Source organism: Panulirus ornatus, chromosome 3 (assembly GCF_036320965.1).
Source record: "Panulirus ornatus isolate Po-2019 chromosome 3, ASM3632096v1, whole genome shotgun sequence".
In the NCBI taxonomy this organism is placed as follows: Eukaryota; Metazoa; Arthropoda; class Malacostraca; order Decapoda; family Palinuridae; genus Panulirus; species Panulirus ornatus.
In genome coordinates this window covers 14,118,128-14,144,675 of record NC_092226.1, presented here as the reverse complement: position 1 = coordinate 14,144,675, position 26,548 = coordinate 14,118,128, and the positions used below count along the sequence as shown (strand labels likewise).

The following is a 26,548-nucleotide window of genomic DNA, read 5'->3' as shown; positions in this document are numbered from 1 at the left end:
GGGCATGTGAAGCGTCTGGGGTAAACCATGGAAAGTTCTGTGGGGCCTGGATGTGGAAAGGGAGGTGTGGTTTTCGGCTATTATTGCATGACAGCTAGAGACTGAGTGTGAACGAATGGGGCCTTTGTTGTCTTTTCCTAGTGCTACCTCGCACACATGAGGGGGATGTTATTCCATATGTGGCGAGGTGGCGATGGGAATGAATAAAGGCAGACAGTGTGAATTGTGTGCATGTGTATATGTGTATATTTCTGTGTGTGTATATATATGTGTACATTGAGATGCATGGGTATGTATATTTGCGTGTGGGGACATGTATGTATATACATGTGTATGGGGGTGGGTTGGGCCATTTCTTTCATATGTTTCCTTGTGCTGCCTCGCAAACGCGGGAGACAGCGACAAAGCAAAATAAATAAATAAAAATAAAAATATCCCTGGGGATAGGGGAGAAAGAATACTTCCCACGCATTCCTCACCTGTCGTAGAAGGCGACTAAGGGAGAGGGAGCGGGGGGCCAGATACCCTCCCCTCCTTGTATTTTGACTTTCTGAAAGGGGAAACAGAAGAAGGAGTCACGCGGGGAGTGTTCATCCTCCTCGAAGGCTCAGATTGGGGTGTCTAAATGTGTGTGGATGTAACCAAGATGAGAAAAAAGGAGAGATAGGAAGTATGTTTGAGGAAAAGAACCTGGATGTTTTGGCTCTGAGTGAAAGGAAGCTCAAGGGTAAAGGGGAAGAGTGGTTTGGGAATGTCTTGGGAGTAAAGTCAGGGGTTAGTGAGAGGACAAGAGCAAAGGAACGAGTAGCACTACTCCTGAAACAGGAGTTGTGGGAGTATGTGATAGAATGTAAGAAAGTAAACTCTAGATTGATATGGGTAAAACTGAAAGTTGATGGAGAGAGATGGGTGATTATTGGTGCATATGCACCTGGGCATGAGAAGAAAGATCATGAGAGGCAAGTGTTTTGGGAGCAGCTGAATGAGAGTGTTAGTGGTTTTGATGCACAAGACCAGGTTATAGTGGTGGGTGATTTGAATGCAAAGGTGAGTAATGTGGCAGTTGAGGGAATAATTGGTATACATGGGGTGTTCAGTGTTGTAAATGGAAACGGTGAAGAGCTTGTGTATTTGTGTGCTGAGAAAGGACTGGTGATTAGGAATACCTGCTTTAAAAAGCGAGATATACATAAGTATACGTATGTAAGTAGGAGAGATGGCCAGAGAGCGTTATTGGATTACGTGTCAATTGATAGGCACACAAAAGAGAGACTTTTGGATGTTAATGTGCTGAGAGGTGCAACTGGGGGGATGTCAGATCATTATCTTGTGGAGGCGAAGGTGAAGATTTGTAGGGGTTTTCAGAAAAGAAGAGAGAATGTGGGGGTGAACAGAGTGGTGAGAGTAAGTGAGCTTGGGAAGGAGACTTGTGTGAGGAAGTACCAGGAGAGACTGAGTACAGAATGGAAAAAGGTGAGAACAAAGAAGGTAAGGGGAGTGGGGGAGGAATGGGCTGGATTTAGGGAAGCAGTGATGGCTTGCACAAAAGATGCTTGTGGCATGAGAAGCGTGGGAGGTGGGTTGATTAGAAAGGGTAGCGAGTGGTGGAATGAAGAAGTAAGATTATTAGTGAAAGAGGAGAGAGGCATTTGGACGATTTTTGCAGGGAAAAAATGCAAATGAGTGGGAGATGTATAAAAGAAAGAGGCAAGAGGTCAAGAGAAAGGTGCAAGAGGCGAAAAAGAGGGCAAATGAGAGTTGGGGTGAGAGAGTATCATTAAATTTTAGGGAGAATAAAAAGATGTTTTGGAAGGAGGTAAATAAAGTGCATAAGACAAGGGAGCAAATGGGAACTTCAGGTAAGGGGGCTAATGGGGAGGTGATAACAAGTAGTGGTGATGTGAGAAGGAGATGGAGTGAGTATTTTGAAGGTTTGTTGAATGTGTTTGATGATAGAGTGGTTTGTTGAATGTGTTTGATGATAGAGTGACAGCGACAAAGCAAAATAATAAAATAAAAATGAATAAATATATATTTATTTTTATTTTTTTTTTTTATTTGCTTTGTCGCTGTCTCCCGCGTTAGTGAGGTAGCGCAAGGAAACAGACGAAAGAATGGCCCAACCCACCCACATACACATGTATATACATACACGTCCACACACGCAAATATACATACCTATACATCTCAGTGTACACATATATATACCCACACAGACATATACATATATACACATGTACATAATTCATACTGTCTGCCTTTATTTATTCCCATCACAACCCTGTCACACATGGAATAACCACCCCCTCCCCCTCATGTGTGCAAGGTAGCGATAGGAAAAGACAACAAAGGCCCCATTCGTTCACATTCAGTCTCTAGCTGTCATGTAATGATGCACCGAAACCGCAGCTCCCTTTCCATATCCAGGCCCCACACAACTTTCCATGGTTTACCCCAGACGTTTCACATGCCCTGGTTCAATCCATTGACAGCACATCGACCCCGGTATACGACATCGTTCCAATTCACTCTATTCCTTGCCCACCTTTCACCCTCCTGCATGTTCAGGCAACGATCACTCACAATCTTTTTCACTCCATATTTCCACCTCCAATATGGTCTCCCACTTCTCGTTCCATCCACCTCTGACACACATATCCTCTTGGTCAATCATTCCTCACTCATTCTCTCCACGTGACCAAACCATTTCAAAACACTCTCTTCTGCTCTCTTAACCACACTCTTTTTATTTCCACACATCTCTCTTACCCTTACATAACTTACTCGATCAAACCACCTCATACCACATAATGTCCTCAAATGTCTCATTTCCAGCACATCCACCCTCCTGCGCACAACTCTATCCATAGCCCACGCCTCGCAACCATACAACATTGTTGGGACCACTATTCCTTCAAACATACCCATTTTTGCTTTCCAAGATAATGTTCTCGACTTCCAAACATTCTTCAAGGCTCCCAGAATTTTCGCCCCCTCCCCCACCCTATGATTCCCTTCCACTTCCATGGTTCCATCCGCTGCCAGATCCACTCCCAGATATCTAAAACACTTCACTTTGTATCCATTCAAACTTACCTCCCAGTTGACCTGACCCTCAACCCTACTGTACCTAATTACCTTGCTCTTATTCACATTTACTCTCAACTTTCTTCTATCACACACTTTACCAAACTCAAGTCACCAGCTTCTGCAGTTTCTCACATGAATCAGCCACTCGTGCTGTATCATCAGCAAACAACAACTGACTCACTTCCCAAGCTCTCTCATCCACAACAGACTGCATACTTGCCCCTCTTTCCAAAACTCTTGCATTCACCTCCCTAACACCCCATCCATAAACAAATTAAACAACCATGGAGACATCACACACCCCTGCCGCGAACCTACATTCACTGAGAACCAATCACTTTCTTCTCTTCCTACACGTACACATGCCTTACATCCTCGATAAAAACTTTTCACTGCTTCTAACAACTTGCCTCCCACACCATATATTCTTAATACCTTCCAGAGAGCATCTCTATCAACTCTGTCATATGCCTTCTCCAGATCCATAAATGCTACATACAAATCCATTTTCTTTTCTAAGGATTTCTCACATACATTCTTCAAAGCAAACACCTGATCCACACATCCTCTACCACTTCTGAAACCACACTGCTCTTCCCCAATCTGATGCTCTGTACATGCCTTCACCCTCTCAATCATTACCCTACCATATAATTTACCAGGAATACTCAACAAACTTATACCTCTGTAATTTGAGCACTCACTCTTATCCCCTTTGCCTTTGTACAGTGGCACTATGCAAGCATTCCGCCAATCCTCAGGCACTTCACCATGAATCATACATACATTAAATAACCTTACCAACCAGTCAACAATACAGTCACCCCCTTTTTTTTTATAAATTCCACTGCAATACCATCCAAACCTGCTGCCTTGCCGGCTTTCATCTTCCGCAAAGCTTTTACTACCTTTTCTCTGATTACCAAATCATTTTCCCTAACCCTCTCAGTTTGCACACCACCTCGACCAAAACACCCTATATCTGCCACTCTATCATCAAACACATTCAACAAACCTTCAAAATACTCACTCCATCTCCTTCTCACATCACTACTTGTTATCACCTCCCCATTAGCCCCTTTCACTGAAGTTCCCATTTGCTCCCTTGTCTTACGCACTGTATTTACCTCCTTCCAAAACATCTTTTTATTCTCCCTAAAATTTAATGATACTCTCTCACCCCAACTCTCATTTGCCCTCTTTTTCACCTCTTGCACCCGTGGGGATTGGGGAGAAAAAATACTTGCCACGCATTCCCTGTGTGTCTTAGAAGGCAACTAAAGGGGACAGGAGCGGGGGGCGAGAAACCCTCCCCTCCTTGTATTTTAACTTTCTAAAAGGGGAAACAGAAGGAGTTAAGCGGGGAGTTTTCATCCTCTTTGAAGGCTCAGATTGGGGTGTCTGAATGTGTGTGGATGTAACCAAGATAAGAAAAAGGAGAGATTGGTAGTATGTTTAAGGAAAGGAACCTGGATGTTTTGGTTTTGAGTGAAATGAAGCTCAAGGGTAAAGGGGAAGAGTGGTTTGGGAATGTCTTGGGAGTAAAGTCAGGGGTTAGAGAGAGGACAAGAGCAAAGGAACGAGTAGCACTACTCCTGAAGCAGTTGTGGGAGTATGTGATGGAGTGTAAGAAAGTAAGCTAGATTGATATGGGTAAAACTGAAAGTGGATGGAGAGAGATGACTGATTATTGGTGCCTATGCACCTGGTCATGAGAAGAAAGAGCACAAGATGCAAGTGTTTCGGGAGCAGCTGAGAGTGTGTGTTAACAGCTTTGATGCACGAGACTGGGCTATAGTGATGGATGATTTGAATGCAAAGGTGAGTAATGTGGCATTTGAGGGTATAATTGTGTACATTCAGTGTTGTAAGTGGAAATGGGGAAGAGCTTGTAGATTTGTGTGCTGAAAAAGGACTGGTGATTGGGAATACCTGGTTTAGGAAGAGAAATATACATAAGTATATGTATGTAAGTAGGAGAGATGGCCAGAGAGTGTTATTGGATTACATGTTAATTGAGAGGTGCATGAAAGAGAGACTTTTGGATGCTAATGTGCTGAGAGGGGCAACTGGAGGGATTTCCAATCATTATCTTGTGGAGGCAAAGGCAAAGATATGTAGAGGTTTTCAGAAAACAAGAGAGAATGTTGGGGTGAAGAGAGTGGTGAGAGTAATTGAGCTTGGAAAGGAGACTTGTGTGAGGAAGTACCAGGAGAGAATGAGTGCAGAATGAAAAAAGGTGAGAGCAAATGACGTAAGGGGAGTGGGGGAGGAATGGGATGTATTTAGGGAAGTCGGCAAGGAATAGAGTGAATTGGAACGATGTGGTATACCGGGGTCGACGTGCTGTCAATGGATTGAACCAAGGCATGTGAAGCATCTGGGGTAAACCATGGAAAGTTTTGTGGGGCCATGATGTAGAAAGGGAGCTGTGGTTTCGGTGCATTATACATGACAGCTAGAGACTAAGTGTGAACGAATGTGTTCTTGGTTGTCTTTTCCTGGCACTACCTCACACACATGCGGGCGGAGGGGGTTGTTATTTCATGTGTGGCGGGGTGGCGATGGGAATGAATAAAGGCAAACGGTATGAGTTATGTACATGAGTATATATGTATATGGCTGTGTGTGTATATATATATATATATATATATATATATATATATATATATATATATATATATATATGTGTGTATACATTGGGATGTACAGGTATGTATATTTGCGTGTGTGGACGTGTATGTATATACATGTGTATATGGGTGGGTTTGGCCATTCTTTCGTCTGTTTCCTTGCGCTACCTCGCTAACACGGGAGACAGCACAAAGCAAAATGAAATAAATAAATGATATATATATCATATATTTATTATAAATAAATAAATAAATAAATAAATAAATAAATAAATAAATGAGGGAATAGTGGTTCCAACAATGCTGTATGGTTGCGAGGCGTGGGCTATGGATAGAGATGTGCGCAGGAGGATGGATGTGCTGGAAATGAGATGTTTGAGGACAATGTGTGGTGTGAGGTGGTTTGATCGAGTAAGTAACGTAAGGGTAAGAGAGATGTGTGGAAATAAAAAGAGCGTGGTCGAGAGAGCAGAAGAGGGTGTTTTGAAATGGTTTGGGCACATGGAGAGAATGAGTGAGGAGAGATTGACCAAGAGGATATATGTGTCGGAGGTGGAGGGAACGAGGAGAAGAGGGAGACCAAATTGGAGGTGGAAAGATGGAGTGAAAAAGATTTTGTGTGATCGGGGCCTGAACATGCAGGAGGGTGAAAGGAGGGCAAGAAATAGAGTGAATTGGAGTCATGTGGTATACAGGGGTTGACGTGCTGTCAGTGGATTGAAGCAAGGCATGTGAAGCGTCTGGGGTAAACCATGGAAAGCTGTGTAGGTATGTATATTTGCGTGTATGTACATGTGTATGGGGGGGGGGGGTTGGGCCATTTCTTTCGTCTGTTTCCTTGCGCTACCTCGCAAACGCGGGAGACAGCGACAAAGTATAAAAAAAAAAAAAAAAAAAAAAAAAAAAAAAAAAAAAAAAAAAAATATATATATATATATATATATATATATATATATATATATATATATATATATATGTATGTATGTATGTAGGTTTGCGGCAGGGGTGTGTGATGTCTCCATGGTTGTTTAATTTGTTTATGGAGGGGGTTGTTAGGGAGGTGAATGAAAGAGTTTTGGAAAGAGGGGCAAGTATGAAGTCTGTTGTGGATGAGAGAGCTTGGGAAGTGACTCAGTTGTTGTTCGCTGATGATACAGCGCTGGTGGCTGATTCATGTGAGGAACTGCAGAAGCTGGTGACTGAGTTTGGTAAAGTGTGTGAAAGAAGAAAGTTAAGAGTAAATGTGAATAAGAGCAAGGTATTAGGTACAGTAGGGTTGAGGGTCAAGTCAATTGGGAGGTAAGTTTGAATGGAGAAAAACTGGAGGAAGCAAAATGTTTTAGATATCTGGGAGTGGATCTGGCAGCGGATGGAACCATGGAAGCGGAAGTGAATCATAGGGTGGGGGAGGGGGCGAAAATCCTGGGAGCCTTGAAGAATGTGTGGAAGTCGAGAACATTATCTCGGAAAGCAAAAATGGGTATGTTTGAAGGAATAGTGGTTCCAACAATGTTGTATGGTTGTGAGGCATGGGCTATGGATAGAGTTGTGCGCAGGAGGGTGGATGTGCTGGAAATGAGATGTTTGAGGACAATGTGTGGTGTGAGGTGGTTTGATCGAGTAAGTAATGTAAAGGTAAGAGAGATGTGTGGAAATAAAAAGAGCGTGGTTGAGAGAGCAGAATAGGGTGTTTTGAAATGGTTTGGGCACATGGGGAGAATGAATGAGGAAAGATTGACCAAGAGGATATATGTGTCGGAGGTGGAGGGAACGAGGAGAAGTGGGAGACCAAATTGGAGGTGGAAAGATGGAGTGAAAAAGATTTTGAGTGATCGGGGCCTGAACATGCAGGAGGGTGAAAAGAGGGCAAGGAATAGAGTGAATTGGATCGATGTGGTATACCAGGGTTGACGTGCTGTCAGTGGATTGAATCAGGGCATGTGAAGCGTCTGGGGTAAACCATGGAAAGTTGTGTGGGGCCTGGATGTGGGAAGGAAGGTGTGGTTTCGGGCATTATTGCATGACAGCTAGAGACTGAGTGTGAACGAATGGGGCCTTTGTTGTCTTTTCCTAGTGCTACCTCGCACACATGAGGAGGGAGGGGGATGGTATTCCATGTGAGGCGAGGTGGCGATGGGAATGAATAAGGGCAGACAGTGCGAATTGTGTGCATGGGTATATATGTATGTGTCTGTGTGTGTATATATATTTGTATATTGAGATGTATAGGTATGTATATTTGCGTGTGTGGACGTGTATGTATATACATTGTGTATGGGGGTGGGTTGGGCCATTTCTTTCGTCTATTTCCTTGCGCTACCTCGCAAACGCGGGAGACAGCAACAAAGCAAAATACAAATAAAATATATATATATATATATATATATATATATATATATATATATATATATAATATATATTTGGGATTTTTTTCTTTTATTCTTATATACAAACCAGTATTACAAAGGTAAAAACCTGTCCCAATCATGGCCATCTCAGATAAAAGGAAAATAGAGAAGTATTAGAATACGTATGTGAAGGAGATTGATCTAAATCCTCAGATGTTTGTAAACCTGTTTTTTGAAGAGGAAAATATTATAAGAAGAAGAAAAGACATAAGATGGAAAACAACTCCTCGGCTTTGCTATTCAAGGAAAGTGTCATAACGGTCAGCACCCATGTAGCTGGTCTCCACACAAAAAACCATAGGAAGCAGCAGTTGTTGGAGTCTATCAGGTATATATGGTAAAGTGTTGAAATAAAAAGTCCCAAAGCCCAGCAGATGGATTAAACACTTGTAATGATACTGTATAGAATTGATATTTATGTTTGCACTGCCAGACTTTTGAGGTATGTTCTAGGAACCCATGGCTGCTGAAATATGTTGTAATAGAATCAATTGAAAGATCTCACATTGGAGAGAACTTTTAAGTGCACACAGTATCACTGCATACTCAATATGATGTACATGATATGCACAATTTGATATATACATGATCAACACATTGCACAAATTATTAAAAGGAATGGTGGTGCTATTCAGTGTAAAGCTGACATTCCAAGGTTGGCAGACACAAGAGTTATTCTGTCACTACTGCTGCTACTGGCTTCCAATTGGGTTCTGTGCTGGCATTGCCTCATTCCAAACCACCAGCTTGTCTTCATGATAGCTCTCAGAAAACTGTCTATTTTCCACTAGTCATATAATTCATACTCTGCCATTAGGTCAGCACTCTTCCACATCGGTCTCTTCCTACAATACACAAGCAAATGGTTGCTCATACAGCACCTTGTGTAGTACTTTGATAACTAGTAGCTGACCTTTTGCTAAGCAAGCACCACAGTCAGTCTCAAGTGGTAACAGGCTGACCATCAGACATATGTACTCATGGGACTTTGAGTATTATTTCTGAACTCTGATCGATAATTACAAAATAGTTCCACAGTTGTACATAGTGATCTAGAAATCATCACAGTAATGAGCATCATTGGTATCCAGAAGTCTTAATTGTCAAAAGAGTTGCCATACCACTCGATATCAGTACCATAGTTTTTTGTCATTAGGAGTAAAAGAATTTCCGTCTCTGTTTAAAGTAGGTGTATTTTCTATATTTATTCATTATGAAATATAGAACTGATATTCAGTATTTCAACCTAGAATTGACTGAATTGATTTTCAAAAGATCAACCTGAACACCTTTTGTGATGACTAAGCACCTCGTCCTAAAACAAATCCCAAAAAGAGTTTTATATTAAATACCTTTAAATTTTTTCTCACATACTTACAATGACCATTTTAACAAAATTGTTCCTTTGGGCTTGATGCATTGAAATGGAATTGCCCTTTAGTTTTGCAATCTGCATTAGTTTGCATAGCATCAGCTGATGAATACTTTCTCATTTCTTTTGTCTAAATATGTAAAGTGGACACTACAAACTCATGGGCTAAGGAGGAGACCATGCCAGTGTCTTCCACACACCCCACATGCTATCACACTGATTAGAATCTTAGTTGGCCACATACTCCCTTCACTATTCAAGTGAATTGGAAACATCATGGAAATTTCTGTGGCTTTACCATTAAACGTTTTCAGAAAGTTTCTGCAAAAGGGAGAGGATATCTAAAAGAAAAACTTTATAAGCTGGAAAAACACAGGATTATGTTGTTTTTATTTATATTAATGCAGTAGATGAAAATCTTCCATTTGGCTGAGATTCAGATTCAGAATATTTTTTGACAGACTAAATGCTGTCTTCTCAAATATAATAGTCCAAAATCTTGGCCTAGGAAATCTGAATTCCCTAAGGTTTTCCTTCCTTGAATCTTCGGTTAACAAATTCAGTAAAATGAGGTAACCAAAGCTTGTAATATTATAGAAGTTTATAGCAGTTCTTTTTTCTTTTTAGTGGTGATTTTTTCTGAACATATGGATTAAGAAAAACTTTATTAATTTAAGACTTGGGTATTAAGTCTGCAAAGTTTTAAATGGCTTAAACTACAGTTCTTTAGTAAAAGAAAATCATTATGATTTTTTTTCTCTAAATTCTTAAACCAGTCTCAGCTAAGATTCTAATCATGCTTTGTCTCATTCACCAAGATGTTATAAGCCTAAGGTATAAGTATGTTGCAGAGATGTAGGTGGTGTTCTCATTGAAGACAAATGAGAGTTAACCCATGAATCTGTATTTCAGATCCCTTAATTAGCAAAGGTTTTAACATCCTAGTTTGATATCAGGAACTCAGCTTCTTATGCTAATGTTGAATATCCCCTCCAGTCTAAGGTGAACTCAAAATGAATTGAAGATAGCGGCAGTCATTTTTAATCATATGAAAGGTCAAGTTTTAACATCTATTACATGTACACTGGAGAAACTAATTGAAACTTAATATGGTTCATTAAATTCTTTTCATAGCACTAGTAATGCAGATGATATTCATAAGGCTGAGAAAAAGATATATGATAGATATATGCTGAGAAGAACCATGTGTGCATCCCTCTTGCCACAGTAGGTGTTTGTTGATGTCTGGTGTGGTGGTACAGTGTTTCCCATGTCATGACAGGCTGGTATACCCTACATGACAGTCTGATAACCCTGTATGAAAGTGTAAAACACCCTATATGACAGTGTGAGATACATTATAAGACAGCGTTTAACACCCAGTATGATAGTATCGTATACTTCAAATGATAACGTGTGACACTTTCCAAGGCAGTCCGACAAAACTTGTGACATACAGCACCCTGTATGAATGTGATACATCTTTCATGTCAGTCTGGGACACCTTTTATGACAGTTTGATAAGCCCTAAGTGACCGTCTGAGACACTTTATATGACAATATGAAATAACTTCTACAAATGAATTGTTCACCCTACATGACAGGAAGGTGCTCTAAACACGAGAGTAAGGTTCATCCCACTTGACAAGAAGGTACACAATACATGATATAATGATACACACTTCATGATGAGAAGGAATGCGCATCTTAAATGACAAGAAGGCACACCTTACCTGACAGTGTGATACAACCTCCTTGACTGAATGGTACCCACTTTATGAAAGGAAGGTACATGCTATATGATAGCATGGTACACCCTATATGACAGTATAATACACCCCCATGTGACACTAATCCCCTTTGTATGATAATGAGATGCCTTTGTATGAACTGACCAGCTCACTATGTATGACATTGATGAACCCTGTATGATCCTAGGACACCCTGTATGACATTGGGGACACCCTTATGACATTGACAAACCCTTTATGACACTGGAACACTCTGTTTAACATCATTAAACCTTGTATGACACTAGGACACCCTGTATGACAGAGTTAAATCCTATATGATACTAAGACATTCTGTGTGAAAGAAGAGTCTCCACCCACCATATTCTGACACCCTGGTATAACATGGATGCCCCACACTATTATACCAGAGTGTGTCACTCCCTGTATGACAGGCATTTACTGGACCCTGTGTGTGACAGTGTTACCCCCAGTCTGGTCCAATCTGTATGACGCCCCTGGCTCTAGACCCACAGGGAGGACGTCTGTTGAATAATCAAGTACATGTCTTTGTCTCCACGGAATGACACTAACCGATTTTTATTTTGTTTCTCCCCCCTTAACCCCCCTTCATGAAAAAAAAAAAAAATTAGAAAAATTTCACATTCTTAGCGGTGGTAAGTCGCAGAGGCACCTTATGTGTTTTCTCATATAGCTCTTCTGCATAAGCTGGTTGCCAAAAATTTTCTACCTGTCAATTCTCTCTTATAGTCGAAACTCAGTCAAACTCTCTATGCACAGTCAATGCAGGGCGGACGTATTTTGAATTGAAATACTGAAACGAAGGGAAAAACTCCTTTTTTAAAGTTGGGCCTAAATATATATATATATATATATATATATATATATATATATATATATATATATAGTGTGTATTTGTTTGTATTTGTATATTCTTGTATGTAGGTGTTTTTGTGTCAGTATGTATGATTTGTTGTTTTAGTTTTTATAAACAATCATATATTTCCATTTAGGCTCTGTTTATGTGTACTTTTGTGGCAAAGAGTGCCATTATATACATGTTATTTTATTGATTTTATATTCAATTGTATGTAATTCCTTATTTGTATGATATGGGTAAAGAGTTCTACATTTGTGCAATACCTTCTCTTGAACTTGAATTATCTTTGACATGATTTTGCTTGTAGGGAGAGGTAAAATGTATTTGAGTGTGGAAAAGTTTAGAGTTAAGAACACAGAGGTTTGTGAGTTACATGTTGTCTGGTGTTAGGTGTTAGATGGTGAGTGTGTGTGCATGTAGACTGAATGCCAGCACTTCACATGTATTTGAGGCAGAAAGAAATTACAATGACCTTAGCCAGGAAGGGGATCTTGATAACCACTGTAGTTTTGGTCACTAACCTTCCTGATGTCTGGACAGTAGTACTTACCTGGTTGTCTGCTGCCTGCCTCTTTATACCTGTTTGTAATTACCAGTGTGTTTGGTATGAGGAAGGAGCTCTGTAGTTATGGGGCCCATCTTTTCAGCTTTCTTTACTATTATACAAAATTTTAAACAAGTTCATGCTCTCCACATCCAAAGTCCTTGATTAATACTTCCTCATAAGCTTGAAGTCTTGCAAAAATATTCAGATAGGAGTCCAATCCTCCTAGCAAGTGATTCATATAGGTACGGAAGAGCATTGGCCCTAGAACAGAACCCAGTGGCTTGCCACTGGGTACTTAAATCCATTTTAATAAAGCTCCTTTGATGTGTGTGTGTGTATGTGTGTAATGAACCATTTGTATTGTATGGAGAGAGAATCTACCTTCATGGGGACCCATCTCTTTAACTTTCTCAACAATCAAACAGTTTTAAGCATCTGTATGCTGTCCACACTCACTATTGCCTAAGTCAGTAAATTACATTCATCCACTACTCTTATACTATAAAAGTACTTCTTTTGATCCTCTGTAAAAGATTTTTCTTGATTTCATGTAATGTAGTATAGTTATTTTGCTGCTGCATCTTACAAAGAGCTGTTAATTGTCTACATCATCAGCTGGTTTCAAAACTCAAAAGGTTGTGATTAGGTCACCCCTTAATCTTCTCTCTTCCATGGTGCACAAATTTTAGTAGCCTTTCCCTGTCACTTGGCTTTCTTAATTTAAGTACCATCTTTGTTGTTTTCCTCTGGACCTCCTCCATTAGCTTTTGTGGTTGTTTAAAAGTGGTGGCCAAACTTGAGGAGCATGTTCTAGTTGTGACATTTGTCAGTAGACTTTTTCTTATATTATTCTCTGAGTGTGGGACTCCGGTGACATTGTAGAGAGACTGTCATCTTACAAATCCCTCTCACACACAAATTCCTGCAACTTATTTCATGCTGGATTATATTGATACTGAGGCCATCTTTCACTGTATCCCACTATCATTACCTTCCATTCACTTGGGTTGAATTTCACTTACCATATATTGGACCAACTTTGGAGTTTTTTAAGGTTCCCTTGGGCCCTATGCATCATCCACAAACATAGCATTGTGCCTCCTTTTTGGCAAATCATTCAAATAGATCTGGAAGAGCCAATGAACCCCTGCATCTCATCTAACATGTTTCTTTGTTCCCTTCCACAAAGATGATCTATCATTCATGGAGTCTTCTCTATTCATCTCTGAAGATCTATTTTCTTTACCACACTCTGGTACTATGTCAGCTTTCTGGTAGCCCAGATACAAACAATCCACCCTGCCCTCTTTTTGAGTCTAAAACTGAGCTCACTATCTTATAGAAATCTAATAGGTTCATTATTCATGACTCATTTCCTTGAACCATGTTGTCCCTCACTTTGGTAGTTTTTTCCCTGAAGGAAATCCTCCATTTGCTTTTGATTATCTTTACAGTAACTTATAGGCAACACTCATCAGGTAGACTGCTGGTTAGTGTAGGGCCATTTCCTAGTCTCCTTTATTATAGACAGGCATGAAGTTTGCCCCCTGTCATCTTAGCTCTTTACCTTCCTCTAGTAACAACTCAAAAAACATTTCAATTGGCCTGTTTAAGCATATCTGCACACTTCTTCACTACTTATGGAAGACTTGTATTTTTTAAGACCCTTCTCCAGTCTGTTTATATCTTTTCTAGAAATTTAAATGCCTTCTAAGACCTTCTAAAAATTCATATGCCTTCTAAGACCTTTCTATGTCAATAATATAGGGACTATAGTGTTTTCCAGTGACAAAATGATTTTTAACTTTTTAGTCATCTCTCATTCCTTAACATTATCCTGTGCAAGTCTTCCTGCTGAACCCCTTATCCTGATTAGCTATTCCTGAACTGACAATTTACTCTTGATGAATTAAATTTTTGGATTATCAGTTCTGATTTGTCTGCAACATTCTATTAAAAATTTCTGTTACTCCTTTCTTATCCTCCTATACTCAATCCTTGCTCTCTTATACCTTTCAAATGATGGCTGGCTGCAGTACTGCCATTATATCCTCCTCAGTACTACATCCAAAAATCTTTTATATCTTGACCTGTTATTGAACCCCATTTCTCTTTTTACAACATTCCTGTAGCTGAAGTTAAAAGTACCCAAGTTCCTATTCCCTTTCTGTATTTCTCAGAACAATCCATAACACTGATCCATATCATGCTACAAAGCTACATTTCCCTATTTATGTTCCCATAGAAATGATTTTGTTCTCTAAAGTTTCCACTATTATATCTCCTCTTTCGGCATGATTTCAACAAAGTTCTTTTAAGCTTTCATTCTCCACATAATGAAACTCAAACATAATATGATCACTTTTTCTAACCGTTTTATCATATCTGATAGTTTTGATTTCCATAATAACCATTTTATTAGGTTGAAAATTAAGATCTAGTAATGATGGTGTACTAGCCCATCTGATTTTAATGTGCCCAGTGATATGCTGGAACAGGAAATTCTCCATTGTACAGTCTAAAAGCTTGTCTTCATAAATATTCCCATGAAAATATAATTTTTTTATAATAGTTGACATACCCTGTTACAAAAACTTCACAATCTCTGAAGGTAGCAAGTTTCACTACTTATACTCCGTCTTGATTGCTCTTTCATTGTTTTATATCCATATTTATTTTCATTCATTAAGGTTCTTTGGAGGATTATGAATTGTCAACACCACTGTGCTTCTCTTTCGTATTCTTCCCATCATGTACTGTTTGAATGGATCATCTAATGATATTTCCTGAAACTTAAGCTTGTTCCATATCAAGATATCCAATGCCCTTCCTCCTTTGTCTTTTCTTTCTCTCCTTTACCATCATGTACCCCTTCTGATAGATTATCACATTTTATCTTTAGTAGGCTTATGTCTACTACTCTAACAATATGAGGGTCATTTTCCCTAAATTGATCCTTGAACTTCAGCTCTTTTCATGTTCTGCTAGTTCATTTACATGTGTATACATTATTTCTGATCCAACATTCCTTACACTTAATATTAGCACCCTGTCTGAGATACTTCTGGTGCTGTTTTGCTCTGTAGCCTCTTTTCATGTTTCCTGTTTTTTCCCTTTAATGATATTCTTTATTTTTCTTTCATCCCTTGGTGTGTCACCTCAAATGAATACCTAACAGAATTCCTCCTTGTTTGTAAGTTTCTTAACCTATTTTAGTACCTTCTGTCTACATAACTCCATACTGAATGTAACCATGACTGCTTGTTCTCTTATGCATAGACTATTCCACCAATGCCTTTCGTTTCTTTTATCTTGGAAATTGCCTCTGGCAAGTATATAGCCACTGTTAGTAATTTAATTGGTATTCTTCCTTCACCATTTCCTCTTTGCTCAGAATATGGCCTTCTTTCTGTCAAAAAAATCATCAGTGCTGTACATCAGTCTACCTTGTTTCATTGATGTTCATGATTTTGGCACAACCCACTTACCGTCATTGCTTATATCTCTAGTTTTAGCTAATCTGTGTAACTAACTGTAAAACTGGAGGAAGTGAAGTGTTTTAGATATCTGGGAGTGGATCTGGCAGCGGATGGAAACATGGAAGCGGAAGTGGATCATAGGGTGGGGGAGGGGGCGAAAATTCTGGGAGCCTTGAAGAATGTGTGGAAGTCGAGAACATTATCTTGGAAAGCAAAAATGGGTATGTTTGAAGGAATAGTGGTTCCAACAATGTTGTATGGTTGCGAGGCGTGGACTATGAATAGAGTTGTGCGCAGGAGGATGGATGTGCTGGAAATGAGATGTTTGAGGACAATATGTGGTGTGAGGTGGTTTGATCGAGTAAGTAACGTAAGGGTAAGAGAGATGTGTGGAAATAAAAAGAGTGTGGTTGAGAGAGCAGAAGAGGGTGTTTTGAAATGGTTTGGTCACATGGAGAGAATGAGTGAGGAAAGATTGACCAAGAGGATATATGTGTCGGAGGTGGAGGGAACGAGGAGAAGAGGGAGACCAAATTGGAGGTGGAAAGATGGAGTGAAAAAGATTTTGTGTGATCGGGGCCTGGACATGCAGGAGGGTGAAAGGAGGGCAAGGAATAGAGTGAATTGGAGTGATGTGGTATACCGGGGTTGACGTGCTGTTAGTGGATTGAATCAAGGCATGTGAAGCGTCTGGGGTAAACCATGGAAAGCTGTGTAGGTATGTATATTTGCGTGTGTGGACGTATGTATATACATGTGTATGGGGGTGGGTTGGGCCATTTCTTTCGTCTGTTTCCTTGCGCTACCTCGCAAACGCGGGAGACAGCGACAGCAAAAAAAAAAAAAAAAAAGTGTAACTACCTATTTGTGACATCTGTTTTACTGTACTCTTGGGAGTTTTACACTAGTAGGGCTCCATTTCTTGAAAATTTTCTATCATAAAACTTCTTAATTTTATATATAGTGTGTGCATTAACCATGTTCTCAATCATCTTATTCCATTCATCCAGCAAGCTTATACAGATGCTCCTTGACTTACAGTGGGCTTATGTTCCAAGAAACCCATTGTAAGTTGAAGATATTGTTAGTTGAAAATATAAATGATACATTTATTACTGTACATCTAACCTGCCAAGAATCATAGCTTAGCCTAGCCTGCTTTAAGTGTTCTCAGAACACTTATCTTAGCCTAACTGAAAAATTGTTAAGTCAAGGGTCATCTGTACTGTAAAAGTACTTCTTTACATCATTCTTAACAAGTTTCTTGCTTAATTTCATGTTATGTCCTCTGATTACTCTGTCCCCATACCCCATGAAGAGCTGTTCACTATCCACAGCTTCAGAGTTGTTTGATCAGGATATCCCTCACTCTTCTGTCTTGCAAGGTTGGCATATTTAAACCCTCTAGCCATTCACTATAACTCAGATTTCTTGATTCTGGTGCTATCTTAGTTGGCCTTCATGCGGACTTTCTTTGTTAGCTGTATGTGCTTCTTTAAGTGTAGTGATCAAACATGAGAAGTCTCTTCTAGCTTTTAATCTTATGTAGGATATGAACATTTTATTCAATATCTTGTTATCTTTATACTTATATGGGAGGGTATTGATTGAGAGGGTAAAGGGATGTGCAGAGCATCAGATTGGGGAGGAGCAGTGTGGTTTCAGAAGTGGTAGAGGATGTGTGGATCAGGTGTTTCCTTTGAAGAATGTATGTGAGAAATACTTAGTAAAACAAATGGATTTGTATGTAGCATTTATGGATCTAGAGAAGACATATGATAGGTTTGATAGAGATGCTTTGTGGAAGGTCTTAAGAGTATATGGTGTGAGAGGTAAGCTGCTAGGAGCAGTGAAAAGTTTTTATCATGGATGTAAGGCATGTGTATGAGTAGGAAGAGAGGAGAGTGATTTGTTGTCAGTGAAGGTCAGTCTCTGGCAGGGGTGTGTGATGTCCCCATGGTTACATAATTTGTTTATGGATGGAATGGTTAGGAAGGTAAATGCAGAAGTTTTGGAGAGAGGGGCATGTATGCAGTCTCTTGGAGATGAGAGGGCCTGGAAAGTGAGTCAGTTGTTGTTTGCCGATGATGCATCTCTAGTGGCTGATTCAAGTGAGAAACTCGAGAAGTTGGTGACTGAGTTTAGAGAAGTGTGTGAGGGGAGAAAGTTGAGAGTAAATGTAAACAAGAGCAAGGTTATTAGGTTCAATAGGGTTGAGATCAAGTTAATTGGGAAGTAAAAGAATGGAGAAAATTTGGAGGAAGTGAAGTGTTGTAGACATTTGGGAGCGGACTTAGCAGCGAATGGAACCATGGAAGCAGAGGTCCAGTCCTCTGTTCTCAACACTACCTCACAAACGATGGCGAGAATGTATGAAAAAAAATAATATATATATATATATATATATATATATATATATATATATATATATATATATATGGGTATATTTGAAGGAATAGTGGTTCCAACAATGTTGTATGGTTGCGAGGCGTGGACTATGGATAGAGTTGTGCGCAGGAGGATGGATGTGCTGGAAATGAGATGTTTGAGGACAATGTGTGGTGTGAGGTGGTGTGATCGAGTAAGTAACGTAAGGGTAAGAGAGATGTGTGGAAATAAAAAGAGCGTGGTTGAGAGAGCAGAAGAGGGTGTTTTGAAATGGTTTGGTCACATGGAGAGAATGAGTGAGGAAAGATTGACCAAGAGGATATATGTGTCGGAGGTGGAGAGAACGAGGAGAAGAGGGAGACCAAATTGGAGGTGGAAAGATGGAGTGAAAAAGATTTTGTGTGATCGGGGCCTGAACATGCAGGAGGGTGAAAGGAGGGCAAGGAATATAGTGAATTGGAGCGATGTGGTATACCGGGGTTGACGTGCTGTCAGTGGATTGAATCAAGGCATGTGAAGCGTCTGGGGTAAACCATGGAAAGCTGTGTAGGTATGTATATTTGCGTGTGTGGACGTATGTATATACATGTGTATGGGGGTGGGTTGGGCCATTTCTTTCGTCTGTTTCCTTGCGCTACCTCGCAAATGCGGGAGACAGCGACAAAGCAAAAAAAAAAAATATATATATATATATATTTTATTCATTTATTTATTTATTTTTGCTTTGTCGCTGTCTCCCGCATTTGCGAGGTAGCGAAAGGAAGCAGAAGAAAGAAATGGCCAAACCCACAGCATACACATGTATATACACACACGTCCACACACGCAAATATACATACCTATACATCTCAATGTACACATATATATATACACACACACACACATACATATATACCCATGCACACAATTCACACTGTCTGCCTTTATTCATTCCCATCGCCACATATGGAATACCATCCCCCTCCCCCCTCATGTGTGCGAGGTAGCGATAGGAAAAGATAACAAAGGCCCCATTCGTTCACACTCAGTCTCCAGCTGTCATGCAATAATGCCCGAAACCATAGCTCCCTTTCCACATCCAGGCCCTACAGAACTTTCCATGGTTTACCCCAGACGCTTCACATGCCCTGATTCAATCCACTGACAGCACGTCAACCCCGGTATACCACATCGATCCAATTCACTCTATTCCTTGCCCTCCTTTCACCCTCCTGCATGTTCAGGCCCCGATCACTCAAAATCTTTTTCACTCCATCTTTCCACCTCCAATTTGGTCTCCCACTTCTCCGCGTTCCCTCCAATTCCGACACATATATCCTCTTGGTCAATCTTCCCTCACTCATTCTCTCCATGTGCCCAAACCATTTCAAAACACCCTCTTCTGCTCTCTCAACCATGCTCTTTTTATTTCCACACATCTCTCTTACCCTTACATTACTTACTCGATCAAACCACCTCACACCACACATTGTCCTCAAACATCTCATTTCCAGCACATCCACCCTCCTGCACACAACTCTATCCATAGCCCACACCTCGCAACCATACAATAGTGCCACTGTACAAAGGCAAAGGGGATAAGAGTGAGTGCTCAAATTACAGAGGTATAAGTTTGTTGAGTATTCCTGGTAAATTATATGGGAGGGTATTGATTGAGAGGGTAAAGGCATGTACAGAGCATCAGATTGGGGAAGAGCAGTGTGGTTTCAGAAGTGGTAGAGGATGTGTGGATCAGGTGTTTGCTTTGAAGAATGTATGCGAGAAATACTTAGAAAAACAAATGTATTTGTATGTAGCATTTATGGATCTGGAGAAGGCATATGATAGAGTTGATAGAGATGCTCTGTGGAAGGTATTAAGAATATATGGTGTGGGAGGCAAGTTGTTAGAAGCAGTGAAAAGTTTTTATCAAGGATGCAAGGCATGTGTTCGTGTAGGAAGAGAGGAAAGTGATTGGTTCTCAGTGAATGTAGGTTTGCGGCAGGGGTGTGTGATGTCTCCATGGTTGTTTAATTTGTTTATGGATGGGGTTGTTAGGGAGGGGAATGCAAGAGTTTTGGAAAGAGGGGCAAGTATGCAGTCTGTTGTGGATGAGAGAGCTTGGGAAGTGAGTCAGTTGTTGTTCGCTGATGATACAGCGCTGGTGGCTGATTCATGTAAGAAACTGCAGAAGCTGGTGACTGAGTTTGGTAAAGTGTGTGAAAGAAGAAAGTAAAGAGTAAATGTGAATAAGAGCAAAGTTATTAGGTGCAGTAGGGTTGAGGGTCAAGTAAATTGGGAGGTAAGTTTGAATGCAGAAAAGCTGGAGGAAGTGAAGTGTTTTAGATATCTGGGAGCGGATCTGGCAGCGGATGGAACCACGGAAGCGGAAGTGAATCATAGGGTGGGGGAGGGGGCGAAAATTCTGGGAGCCTTCAAAAACGTTTGGAAGTCGAGACCATTATCTCGGAAAGCAAAAATGGGTATGTTTGAAGGAATAGTGGTTCCGACAATGTTGTATGGTTGCGAGGCGTGGGCTATTGATAGAGTTGTGCGCAGGAGGGTGGATGTGCTGGAAATGAGATGTTTGAGGACAATATGTGGTGTGAGGTGGTTTGATTGAGTAAGCAATGTAAGGGTGAGAGAGATGTGTGGAAATAAAAAGAGTGTGGTTGAGAGAGCAGAAGAGGGTGTTTTGAAATGGTTTGGGCACATGGAGAGAATGAGTGGGGAAAGATTGACCTAGAGAATATATGTGTCAGAGGTGGAGGGAACGAGGAGAAGTGGGAGACCAAATTGGAGGTCTAAAGATGGAGTGAAAAAGATTTTGAGTGATTGGGGCCTGAACATGCAGGAGGGTGAAAGGAGGGCAAGGAATAGAGTGAATTGGATCGATGTGGTATACTGGGGTTGACGTGCTGTCAGTGGATTGAATCAGGGCATGTGAAGCGTCTGGGGTAAACCATGGAAAGCTGTGTAGGTATGTATATTTGCGTGTGTGGACGTATGTATATACATGTGTATGGGGGTGGGTTGGGCCATTTCTTTCGTCTGTTTCCTTGCATTACCTCGCAAACGCGGGAGACAGTAAAAAAAAGAAAAAATTATATATTTTTTTTTTATTATACTTTGTCGCTGTCTCCCGCATTTGCTAGGTAGCGCAAGGAAACAGACGAAAGAAATGGCCCAACCCCCCCCATACACATGTATATACATACGTCCACACACGCAAATATACATACCTACACAGCTTTCCATGGTTTACCCCAGACGCTTCCCATGCCTTGATTCAATCCACTGACAGCACGTCAACCCCGGTATACCACATCGCTTCAATTCACTCTATTCCTTGCCCTCCTTTCACCCTCCTGCATGTTCAGGCCCCGATCACACAAAATCTTTTTCACTCCATCTTTCCACCTCCAATTTGGTCTCCCTCTTCTCCTCGTTCCCTCCACCTCCGACACATATATCCTCTTGGTCAATCTTTCCTCACTCATTCTCTCCATGTGCCCAAACCACTTCAAAACACCCTCTTCTGCTCTCTCAACCACGCTCTTTTTATTTCCACACATCTCTCTTACCCTTACGTTACTCCCTCGATCAAACCACCTCACACCACACATTGTCCTCAAACATCTCATTTCCAGCACATCCATCCTCCTGCGCACAACTCTATCCATAGTCCACGCCTCGCAACCATACAACATTGTTGGAACCACTATTCCTTCAAACATACCCATTTTTGCTTTCCGAGATAATGTTCTCGACTTCCACACATTCTTCAAGGCCCCCAGAATTTTCGCCCCCTCCCCCACCCTATGATCCACTTCCGCTTCCATGGTTCCATCCGCTGCCAGATCCACTCCCAGATATCTAAAACACTTCACTTCCTCCAGTTTTTCTCCATTCAAACTCACCTCCCAATTGACTTGACCCTCAACCCTACTGTACCCAATAACCTTGCTCTTATTCACATTTACTCTTAACTTTCTTCTTCCACACACTTTACCAAACTCAGTCACCAGCTTCTGCAGTTTCTCACATGAATCCGCCACCAGCGCTGTACCATCAGCGAACAACAACTGACTCACTTCCCAAGCTCTCTCATCCCCAACAGACTTCATACTTGCCCCTCTTTCCAAAACTCTTGCATTTACCTCCCTAACAACCCCATCCATAAACAAATTAAACAACCATGGAGACATCACACACCCCTGCCGCAAACCTACATTCACTGAGAACCAATCACTTTCCTCTCTTCCTACACGTACACATTCCTTACATCCTCGATAAAAACTTTTCACTGCTTCTAACAACTTTCCTCCCACACCATATATTCTTAATACCTTCCACAGAGCATCTCTATCAACTCTATCATATGCCTTCTCCAGATCCATAAATGCTACATACAAATCCATTTGCTTTTCTAAGTATTTCTCACATACATTCTTCAAAGCAAACACCTGATCCACACATCCTCTACCACTTCTGAAACCACACTGCTCTTCCCCAATCGGATGCTCTGTACATGCCTTCACCCTCTCAATCAATACCCTCCCATAAAATTATACATATATATATATATATATATATATCGCGGGAAATGGCGAATAGTATGAAAAATATATATATATATATATATATATATATATATATATATATATTTTTTTTTTTTTTTTTTTTTTTTTGCTTTGTCGCTGTCTCCCGCGTTTGCGAGGTAGCGCAAGGAAACAGACGAAAGAAATGGCCCAACCCACCCCCATACACATGCCTTGATTCAATCCACTGACAGCACGTCAACCCCGGTATACCACATCGCTCCAATTCACTCTATTCTTTGCCCTCCTTTCACCCTCCTGCATGTTCAGGCCCCGATCACACAAAATCTTTTTCACTCCATCTTTCCACCTCCAATTTGGTCTCCCTCTTCTCCTCGTTCCCTCCACCTCCGACACATATATCCTCTTGGTCAATCTTTCCTCACTCATTCTCTCCATGTGACCAAACCATTTCAAAACACCCTCTTCTGCTCTCTCAACCACGCTCTTTTTATTTCCACACATCTCTCTTACCCTTACGTTACTTACTCGATCAAACCACCTCACACCACACATTGTCCTCAAACATCTCATTTCCAGCACATCCATCCTCCTGCACACAACTCTATCCATAGTCCACGCCTCGCAACCATACAACATTGTTGGAACCACTATTCCTTCAAACATACCCATTTTTGCTTTCCGAGATAATGTTCTCGACTTCCACACATTCTTCAAGGCTCCCAGAATTTTCGCCCCCTCCCCCACCCTATGATCCACTTCCGCTCCCATGGTTCCATCCGCTGCCAGATCCACTCCCAGATATCTAAAACACTTCACTTCCTCCAGTTTTTCTCCATTCAAACTCACCTCCCAATTGAATTGACCCTCAACCCTACTGTACCTAATAACCTTGCTCTTATTCACATTTACTCTTAACTTTCTTCTTTCACACACTTTACCAAACTCAGTCACCAGCTTCTGCAGTTTCTCACATGAATCAGCCACCAGCGCTGTATCATCAGCGAACAACAACTGACTCACTTCCCAAGCTCTCTCATCCCCAACAGACTTCATACTTGCCCCTCTTTCCAAAACTCTTGCATTCACCTCCCTAACAACCCCATCCATAAACAAATTAAACAACCATGGAGACATCACACACCCCTGCCGCAAACCTACATTCACTGAGAACCAATCACTTTCCTCTCTTCCTACACGTACACATGCCTTACATCCTCGATAAAAACTTTTCACTGCTTCTAACAACTTGCCTCCCACACCATATATTCTTAATACCTTCCACAGAGCATCTCTATCAACTCTATCATATGCCTTCTCCAGATCCATAAATGCTACATACAAATCCATTTGCTTTTCTAAGTATTTCTCACATACATTCTTCAAAGCAAACACCTGATCCACACATCCTCTACCACTTCTGAAACCACACTGCTCTTCCCCAATCTGATGCTCTGTACATGCCTTCACCCTCTCAATCAATACCCTCCCATATAATTTGCCAGGAATACTCAACAAACTTATACCTCTGTAATTTGAGCACTCACTCTTATCCCCTTTGCCTTTGTACAATGGCACTATGCACGCATTCTGCCAATCCTCAGGCACCTCACCATGAGTCATACATACATTGAATAACCTTACCAACCAGTCAACAATACAGTCACCCCCTTTTTTAATAAATTCCACTGCAATACCATCCAAACCTGCTGCCTTGCCGGCAAAAGGTGAGAACAAAGGACGTAAGGGGAGTGGGGGAGGAATGGGATGTATTTAGGGAAGCAGTGATGGCTTGCGCAAAAGATGCTTGTGGCATGAGAGGCGTGGGAGGTAGGCAGATTAGAAAGGGTAGTGAGTGGTGAGATGAAGAAGTAAGATTATTAGTGAAAGAGAAGAGAGAGGCTTTTGGATGATTTTTGCAGGGAAATAATGCAAATGACTGGGAGATATATAAAAGAAAGAGGCAGGAAGTCAAGAGAAAGGTGCAAGAGGTGAAAAAGAGGGCAAATGAGAGATGGGGTGAGAGAGTATCATTAAATTTTAGGGAGAATAAAAAGATGTTTTGGAAGGAGTTAAATAAAGTGCGTAAGACGAGGGAACAAATGGGAATTTCAGTGAAGGGGGCTTATGGGGAGGTGATAACAAGTAGTGGTGATGTGAGAAGGAGATGGCATGAGTAAATATTTTGAAGGTTTGTTGAATGTGTTTAATGATAGAATGGCAGATATAGGGTGTTTTGCTCGAGGTGGTGTGCAAAGTGAGAGGGTTAGGGAGAATGATTTGGTAAACAGAGAAGAGGTAGTAAAAGCTTTGCAGAAGATGAAAGCTGGCAAGGTAGCGGATTTGGATGGTATTGCAGTGGAATTTATAAAAAATGGGGTGACTGTATTGTTGACTGGTTAGTAAGGTTATTTAATATATTGATATCTGGAAGCGGAAGTGAATCATAGGGTGGGGGAGAGGGCAAAAATTCTTGAAGCGTTGAAGAATGTGTGGAAGTCGAGAACATTATCTTGGAAAGCAAAAATGGGTATGTTTGAAGGAATAGGGGGATAGGGGAGAAAGAATACTTCCCACGTATTCCCTGCGTGTCGTAGAAGGCGACTAAAGGGGAAGGAAGCGGGTGGCTGGAAATCCTCCTCTCTCTCTTTTTTTTTTTTTTTTTTTTTTTCCTCCCCCAAAAGAAGGAACAGAGAAGGGGGCCAGATGAGGATATTCCCTCAAAGGCCAAGTCCTCTGTTCTTAACGCAACCTCGCTAACATGGGAAATGGCGAATAGTATGAAAGAAAGAAAGAAAGATGACTCATGGTGAGGTGCCTGAGGATTGGCGGAATGCTTGCATAGTGCCATTGTACAAAGGCAAAGGGTATAAAAGTGAGTGCTCAAATTACAGAGGTATAAGTTTGTTGAGTATTCCTGGTGAATTATACGGGAGGGTATTGATTGAGAGGGTGAAGGCATGTACAGAGCATCAGATTGGGGAAGAGCAGGTTGGTTTCAGAAGTGGTAGAGGATGTGTGGATCAGGTGTTTGCTTTGAAGAATGTATGTGAGAATTACTTAGAAAAGAAAATGGATTTGTATGTAGCATTTATGGATTTGGAGAAGGCATATGATAGAGTTGATAGAGACGCTCTGTGGAAGGTATTAAGAATATATGGTGTGGGAGGCAAGTTGTTAGAAGCAGTGAAAAGTTTTTATCGAGGATGTAAGGCATGTGTACGTGTAGGAAGAGAGGAAAGTGATTGGTTCTCAGTGAATGTAGGTTTGCGGCAGGGGTGTGTGATGTCTCCATGGTTGTTTAATTTGTTTATGGATGGGGTTGTTAGGGAGGTGAATGCAAGAGTTTTGGAAAGAGGGGCAAGTATGCAGTCTGTTGTGGATGAGAGAGCTTGGGAAGTGAGTCAGTTGTTGTTTGCTGATGATACAGCGCTGGTGGCTGATTAATGCGAGAAACTG

At 40.9% G+C, this 26,548-nt stretch overlaps 1 protein-coding gene across 4 annotated transcripts in view; it reads left to right on the top strand.

The window, feature by feature from the left end:
- cpx (synaptic transmission protein complexin) overlaps positions 1–26,548 on the top strand; it is a 472,286-nt gene that overhangs the window by 400,912 nt on the left and 44,826 nt on the right. For 2 of the 4 annotated variants that reach the window (XM_071684301.1, XM_071684310.1), the window contains exon 6: positions 11,887–11,910. The exons of the other annotated variants lie outside the window; for them this stretch is intronic. In XM_071684301.1, the coding sequence (XP_071540402.1) occupies positions 11,887–11,910 (24 nt within the window). The remainder of the gene's footprint in view (positions 1–11,886; positions 11,911–26,548) is intronic. 4 annotated transcript variants of the gene reach the window in all.